The following is an 8,422-nucleotide window of genomic DNA, read 5'->3' as shown; positions in this document are numbered from 1 at the left end:
GGGTGGTCAAGCATTGGAACAGGCTGCCCAGGGAGGTGGTGGAGTCACCATCTCTGGAAGTGTTCAAAAAACGTGTGGATGTGGCACTTCAGGACATGGTTTACGGAACATGGTTTAGGGGACATGGTGGCGCTGGATTGATGGTTGGACTTGATGATCTTGAAGGTCCTTTCCAACCTTAGTGATTCTGTGGTCAAAATAGAACTGAAAAAAACAATTCGTGCACTGCTTCAATAATTCAGAATCTTCCTTCCATACAATAACTTACTGATGAATTTGTCAACACATATTTCCACAGCATATTTCATAGCATTTATTTACTATATAGAAGTGATTTTCAGATGAGTTGTGTTATTTGGCTCAAACACTGTATTGCCTGCTCTTTTAATAGAGAGTTGAAAAATTTTTTGTTTGAGCATCAGCTAAGGATCAAAGACAGAACTTCAGCTTTGAACAGAAACACAGGTTGTACAAGATGCAATATTAAATACCTTTGCCTTATTCTGATTTAGAGGTCAGAGTGGGAAGTCATATTGATACGTGTATTATCACTGATTCTATATGAAATACGCTCTCCGCATGAAATACTGAACTACATGGAAGATAGGTTTCAGAAGATTACCACAAACTGGCAAGGGAACAATCAGTCATTTTAGTTCAGGTGAGCAAAATAAAATCAAATCATTAAGTTATTTTTAAAATTTATTAATCAGCACATAAACAATGAGTTCTTATTACTGAGAACCGAACATCTAAAAAGAAAAAAAAAAAATACATCAACTAATCATTCAAGTCAGTTATGCACATGTCCCCACAATGCAGATGAATTCACTGCATGTAAAAATAGACAGGAGGACAGATACACAGAAGTCTGTATAAAACTTGAAGGCGTTCATGTACTCAAATCCCACTTCTAATTCAAATGAAAATTTAGAAATAGCATAACGAAAAAAGCATATTCAAATAATTTTCAGTTCTTTCCAGTAGAACCAAAGCCACCTTCGCCACGTTCTGTATCATCTAGAGCCTGAAAGACATCAATTATAAGTTGGTTTAGTGTCTTAACTTGCCTTTTGTTTCTATACAACAGGTATCGTCTGTCATACGTTTACTCGTAACAATAGCTTTAATTGAGAAACTAAACCAAAAAATTTGAGACATTTTAGAATACCTTTTTTGTACAAGTTTAAACAAATCCCACATTGTGAATTTTTATTCAGGTAGCATTTAACCATGCAGCTTTAAACACTGAAAGTAGTTTTAAAGCAAAGTATTTACCTATGCCATAGATTTCAACTTACATAGAACTATCTTAAACTATTAATTATTGAAAATAGCAGAAGTGTCTCTTTTTGGCAACTTACTTCAACTTCTTCAAGCTCAGGATAGCAAATGCGTTCACAGATGAGCTGGGCAATCCTATCTCCTTTTTTAACTGCAATGAAGTTAAAATATTATTCGTTTCTTCAAAAAAAGTGAACAATCAATACAAAGTTTAGACAGTCCCCTTTCAAGGGTATCAGAATGTACTAAAATGTACACACTTATTTGAAACCTAGTTAAACAGACTTTAATAGCCCCAGAAAAATACAGGCTAAGATAAGCTTGTGCTTAGGCCTTTTAATGTGAAGTTTCAGCAGCAATACCAGCTCAAGGCATCTCCCCTCATTCCTACTGCTATACTGTGGCATCTTAAGTGTCATTATGCATAAATACTGCAGAAATGGAGAGACAGGTGTATGTATAATGTGGCTCCTTTTCTGAACTTGACCCAGGAACTGATTTCTCGGGGGGGACGGACGGGGGGGACACCACACTGATAAAAGAAAAACAAAATTTCTGATTAGTACCCAGTCTCGTTCACAGAACTGCCATAAGAAGTTTGTGCTGTGACGTTACAGAAAAGGCCACAAAAACACTGGCAATATTGTAGCTGGGCCCTGAAGCTTAAAACTGACTGTTTGCAGACAGACAGCATGATTAATGAAAATCATATCTTTAATACTCATATTTCCCAGGATCATAGAGAGGTTTTTATCTCAAATATTGCTCAGCTAGCTCGTTTTTCTGCAGAGCAAGAAAGAAACTTAATACAAAGCTGCGCTTCAGTACAGCTTATGACTCTAAAGCTTAGCTAAGCAGGGGTGTGTGTTTGTTTGTTTTGGTTTGGTGGTGGTGGTAGTGTGGTTTTGGGTCATTTTTCATGTTTCCTTGACAGGACACTGCTAAGTTTCCATGTTTTTGTTAATTGCAAGAAGAAAAGTGTTCTCAGCTAATTCTAACTCTTCATAGACTTTTAAAGAAAAAGTGGTTTCTCATTTCCAGTTAAATGGCTGAAAACAGGCTCTGCCAACCTTAATACTTACCTTCAAAAGTCTCCTTGCCAAAATTGAAGAGTACCACACCAACATTTCCCCTGTAATCCTCATCAATAACACCAGCTGTCATAAGAAAGAATTAAGAGGGATAACCAGTTAATAAATGTTGTCAGTAGATGAGATAAATAGATTAGATAACGTTTGGATTAGCAGATTGTTGCAGTACCTCACATTGACATCCTTTATACTAGTCAGGCACAGTTAAACAATATATATGAAAACACTTAAATATCTAAAAATGCTAATCAATCTTGCAAAAAGAACTGAAAAACACCACCACGTATCAAGAAGTGTTTTACCACTGAACTACTAATTTTAGTTGTAACACCCTATCTGAAATCAAGACAGCTGTACCAAATTCAGGCTCCATTTGTTCTGCTAACTTCAGCTCTCTGAGTGTCAAGCTGAAATCTTTTCTCAACTCTAACACTTTATTTGAGAGCTATGGATTTGCACAGATCCAAACCCCATATCTCAGACAGGGTAATGGAATTAAAGCTTTAAGGAATAGATTGTCATTCAGCTATACTGAAGTGTAAATACTGTAGAACAAGCTTGCTCTTATATTTTATATAACTGTATTAACTACATAGTTCAGGGGATTATCTACCAATACACATTAAAATAATCACATTATCCTTCTTTGGGGTTTTTCTCTCAGATACAGGAAACATATTTCCCATGGAAAAACTGGAGTTTGGTCTTCCTTGTGGACCAAAGTATATGTTTTGAAGTCTACTTGCAGAAGTAATTCAAATACTAAAATTATATGTCATTCCAAGATATTCCCAGACTCATACATACAAAGTACTACCTTTAGAGATTATAAACACCAGAGGAAAATTGTAGGATGACTATACCTTGAAGTTTTAATGTTGAACCACAACATACACACTTAAAAATAGAAAACTGAGGTGTGTTTGCTTAGTTCCTTCAGCTGTGTGAAAATATTGCAGTACATATGGTCCATAGTTACGGTACAATCTCTGCACCAGTTCTTGCATGAAAAAGGTATATATACAGCTCTCTCTCCTGTGTAATGTTACGGGTTAGTCCAAATCACATTTCTGAACAGCTTCTTAATTAAGGTGCTAGTAACACTGGGAGTATCCCAGTTCTGAAAATTCAGAAAACATTCAGTTCTCAAGTTAACTCACTGGTATTTAACTGCATTCAATTGCTTAAAGGGACACTAATTACAGAGCACTGTCAAAAGTAACAGTGAACAAGACATTGGGGTTGCTGTGCATGAATCAAACAGCATATCCTGTTTTCCAGAATAAAAAAAAAAATATTTTTAAAAAATCTTGAATGTAGCATTCAGTTCAGTTGATTTGGAGAGCTTGAGGTACCAAAGCTCCATGCACACATCTTGTACTGTTTATTTGGTTTAGGTTAGACCAGCTTTCAGAAAGTCAACTACACATCAGTTAAATTGAGAATCACAGTGCATCACTTTTATTGGTGATCACAGAGCTTTCTTTCACAATTTCTACCACAGTTCAATGTTGCAATTCAACACTTAAAATACTAAAAATCAATTTTGTTTATAAGCAAAAAAGGCTGAACTATAAAAGAATAACATGAAAATTTTGCTGCCTTCTAGCAAAGTACTATTTCTTTCACCTTTTTAAAATACCAGATAATCTAGAGCATTTACATAATTGCTAAACCAGGGGTGACACAAAGCATTAGCAAAGAGTGCTACACAAATAATTTGCTTTGTTTTATACAATAGTGGACACTGAGTTCATACTACATAGATGCATTACAAAGAGATTCAACGAACTTGTAATGGCAGCACAAATAACTTTAAGTATCACTCAAGTTCTGCAGTCAGTTGCCCATTAATTTGGTGTATTTGGTCACATGAGTCAATCAGCTGGAGAGCTGAAAGCCAGAACTCACATTTGGCACATAAAATTATGTACATATGCTCATAGATGCATATAAAAAGATCATTAGCTATCTGGGTAAGTTCTTAGTTTGACAAACCATTCTCAAAAATTGTACTTGATGTATTGGTTAACTGCCAGTGAAGCTTTTTAATCTACCAGGCATTACTGCTATTTTCTGGCAGAGAAATTAAAAAAAAAAAAAAGTATCTAAAACTTAGCTTGTAATGGAGTAACTGGAGCTTAATGGCACATTTTGACCATCTATTTGACTACTGCTAGAGACTGGCTCTCTAGTATTTGAAAACTATATGATAACTAAATATGGAAAAGGCTGACGAATATTTCTGTGGCTAAACTGAAGTCAGCAACACTGAAAACTTAAGTCACTTGTATTATTCACTAGAGGGGAAAAAAAAAACCCCTCACCAAAACGCTCTAATTCTCTCAGCTTAGCTATAAAGTAAACACCTTGTAATGGTTCTACAGATTGTATTGGATGTGTTTTCCAGCAGACAAGAATTGCACTTTCTGCACATTTCTGGGTGAAATCTTTCCATAGGATGCAGAGAAGAAGAGCAGGCTGCTTCTTTAAAAGCTTACCCAATACAAACAGAACTTGCAATTAGAGTTGAAGTTATGCATTAAGAAAATAACATTTAAAAATATGTTTTCTGTCCAAAACGATTAGTCTAATGCTGTGCTGAAACACTGTCAAAGCCATGATAACTTCAAATTCTGTTAAAGACACAGTTGGGTAAAGATTTTGTGAAATGAATTCCCTAACAATCATTTTCTCTTTAAATGTATGCTACTTCTGTTGACATAGTCTTACTGAGTTTAACCACTGTGTGGATTTTGAGTTCAAACTATTCTAGTTGTATCAAAGAACATATGATCTTTGGAAGATACAGGAAAATAAGATCCAGGAAGACCTGGTCAGTTTTCCTTCTGTATAGGGTCACAAACTCACTTTATGTAACTGGGTGTACTGGCAATACACATTAACATCCTTATATACACTGCTGAGGACTAAGGCACTTTTCTCAATTATGTGTATTGGATGGAAATAATCTAAGCAATTTTTGGAAAAATCATGCATTGGAATTGGCAGTCTGACATTCTGTCTTACTCTGTCAGAAGTCTGGCATGTCACTTGTTGGGAGAGCATCCACACCTAGCAGATGTGAATTCTGAACATATTCTCGCATGATCCCAATTTCCCCCCCTGACCCTTAGGACTTCTGGCACTGTATTTTTACTTAAATGGATAATGCCCTCATTGTGACAAAAGTACTTCTGGAGGACAAGTTAAAATTAGCTAACAATTGTTTTGGTTTTTTTTCCTTTAAATAAGAAGTCCTCTACTAACTGTCAGTAATAGTTTTTACTCGTGGTTTGTCGACTGTCAGCTTTTTTTAAACCTGAACATGGGTCATCCTGCTAAGCACTCCTGTTTTTCTGCTGGTATTTCCTAGTTTAACTTTCGAATTGGACAGACTGTTACAGAGCATATGTATTTTTCAACAAAATGGTTTTAGAAGTGTTGCTTTAAAGAACCACACCATAGCAGACCACATATACTACAGAGAGTCATAGGGGTGTATAGAATCTTTGATTCCCATCTTAGTGCTCTTTTGTATGTTACCCAGCAAAAAAAAAACCTTAAATGTAACAGACATGCAAGAATCAATTTTTATTTAAGACAAAGCCTGAACAACACAAAGCTGGCACAGATCACAGAATCATTAAGGTTGGAAAAGATCTTTACGATCACCATGTCCAACCATCAATCCAACACCACCATGCCCACTAAACCATATCCCAAAGTGCCACGTTTACACGTTTTTTGAACACTTCCAGTGATGTTGACTCCACCACCTCCCTGGGCAGCCTGTTCCAATGCTTGACCACTCTCTCCATAAAGAAATTTTTCATAATATCTAGTCTAAGATGCTCCCCTTTAACCTCTGATATCAGAACTGTATCACAGGCACAGCCAGACAGAATAAAGTCATTCTGCAGCAGCTCTAAATTATATTGGGAATTGCTTTGCTTTTTGGCTGGCATCACAAAGAGAAGGATGCCTAGTAACCCTTCCCCACCTTTAGAACCAAGCCTACAAGCACGTAAAGGCGGAGTACCACTGTTTTAAGTAGTCTCTCTTGTTCAACACTGGGGGGCAACACAAATAACAAACCAACAAAACCCAAAAACCTAGCAAAGAAGAAAAGGCCTCAACTTTTCAGTACACTTTTCTTGTCAACTTCTATTATGATTCAAACTATAATGAGCTTGCAAAAAATGCGCTCCCTTGGCCCCCCGAGCACTTTTGAAGATACCCATTAGATGCATATTCTTTATGTCGTTAAATCAGAAACACAGGCTTTAGTTCTTTTACTACAATCTATTGCCAGAAAAACAATTGCTTAGGGTTTTAGGAGGCAGAAAACATTTTATTTAACTGAGAACTGTGTTCCTGTACAATTAGAACAACATAATACACATTTAGTGCTAGTTAAATTGCTGTGGTTACAGCTGTGCTCAGAGTAACTCCATAATAATCTTAGCAGTGAGGAAAACTGTGCAATGTAGATGCCATTTTACAATACTTAAGAGAATCTGCCTGTGCTCCAGTTAGCCCCACTGCAAAACTGGAATTGAACTTCCAACATCATTTACTTCATGTTGCAGTTATAGGTATATGGCAAAAAGACAGTGAGGCTTTCATAAAGGCTTCTGATTATAGGTATGCCTATAATAGTGTTTTTGAAGAGGTATCTCTGAATTTCTAACCAAGATTAAAGAAAAGCTCAAAATATTTTTAAAAAACACCCTGTTATTCAAAACAAGTCTGTTGGTAGTATTGAACAAAAAAACCCAAACAGTAAAGACGTGTAGAAAGTGGGATTTTAGTTTTATTTCTGGTTCAAAAGGCTATCAATTTTTAAGTCAATGTACAATGTTATGAATTTAAATTTCATTTGCTTTACATAATTTATTATATTTTCATCAGCAAGAGTAAACTAAAGCTCTTTTAATCCTAATAATCAGTTCTACCCACAGTAATGGTGTATTCCAGTGCTTTCAATCATTCCTTTTGAATATCAATACTATATATTCTCTGTGTAACATATGCTATTGATTTAATTCATTCAGATCTTACACTAGACTGAAAAGAATCACACATAGATTTTTAGTCAAAATGGAGAAAGCAGAATGTAAAAAGTAATCTTTAAAACCTAAACCAAGAAATACTCGTATGCCAGGCATTGCCTACAAAAGTACAATATGGTTGTTATTTAAAAAAAAAAGAAAAAAATCAGTAATTTTTTAATGATTTAGCAGGTTTTAAAAAAATTATGCTACCCTGGCTCCGAGTTATCTCCTTTTGCCAGACTACTAATGAAGCGATAATTACTTACTTACACATATTACAGTGTGAAATTAAGGCACTCCTGCAATCAAGATTTACAAAGTCTTAGTAAAAAGAACAAAAATCTTACCACCAACATCTATGAAGTGCTTTGCTGCTAAACCAGAACGCGGTGCTAGAAAACAAGAATTTTTTTGTAAATACAATAATTTGTTTCTTTTAAAACTCTTACACAGTATTTATAGGTTACGTAGTGTGTTTGCACAGAGTCATAGCAGCAAGAACTGTTTCCACAGTCTTTCTAAAATAAAAATGATTTTACAGGAACTCCTGTGTTACCGTATATATTAAACAAAACAACAGCTGCTACAGGCTACAATCACAAAAAAAGTGATATAAGCATATCTTTTTTTACACCACCAATTTCAGACTAGGTATCTCAAAGGAAGGTGGCTGGAGCACACAATGACTATCTATCTCAGTTTATTTCAAACCAGTGGTAGCCACCAAAAATAATCTCAAAAGACTATCAGATCAATCCATTCAGGTTACGATGGAAAACAGTATCTGGCAAGCACTTTACTAAGAAATACTATACACAAATAAAGTCAATGATGTGCAGGGTGGTTTTGTTTTTTGTTTTTTGTTTTTTTTTTAAGCTTACCTTAGCCTGCTTTTAATGAGGTGCTAAAATGTTACCCTGTTCTAAATTTTTTTTGTCTGGGATAAGAGAAACGCACATGCACTCCCCTTTTAGATGAAAGGACATGGCA

General features: G+C 35.5%; 1 protein-coding gene across 1 annotated transcript in view; it reads right to left on the bottom strand.

The window, feature by feature from the left end:
• Positions 1 to 903: 903 nt before the first annotated feature.
• The window catches only part of DUT (deoxyuridine triphosphatase), an 8,922-nt gene continuing 1,403 nt past the window's right edge, over positions 904 to 8,422 (bottom strand). The window contains exons 3-6 of the mRNA XM_010286967.1: positions 7,780 to 7,824; positions 2,367 to 2,441; positions 1,365 to 1,435; positions 904 to 1,027 (exon numbers count right to left, since the gene is read on the bottom strand). Coding sequence (XP_010285269.1) covers positions 971 to 1,027; positions 1,365 to 1,435; positions 2,367 to 2,441; positions 7,780 to 7,824 — 248 coding nt within the window. The 3' untranslated portion in view covers positions 904 to 970. The remainder of the gene's footprint in view (positions 1,028 to 1,364; positions 1,436 to 2,366; positions 2,442 to 7,779; positions 7,825 to 8,422) is intronic.

Source organism: Phaethon lepturus, unplaced genomic scaffold (genome assembly GCF_000687285.1).
Source record: "Phaethon lepturus isolate BGI_N335 unplaced genomic scaffold, ASM68728v1 scaffold23515, whole genome shotgun sequence".
In the NCBI taxonomy this organism is placed as follows: domain Eukaryota; kingdom Metazoa; phylum Chordata; class Aves; order Phaethontiformes; family Phaethontidae; genus Phaethon; species Phaethon lepturus.
The sequence above is the reverse complement of the archived record's forward strand: the minus strand, read 5'-3'. Positions and strand labels throughout refer to the sequence as shown.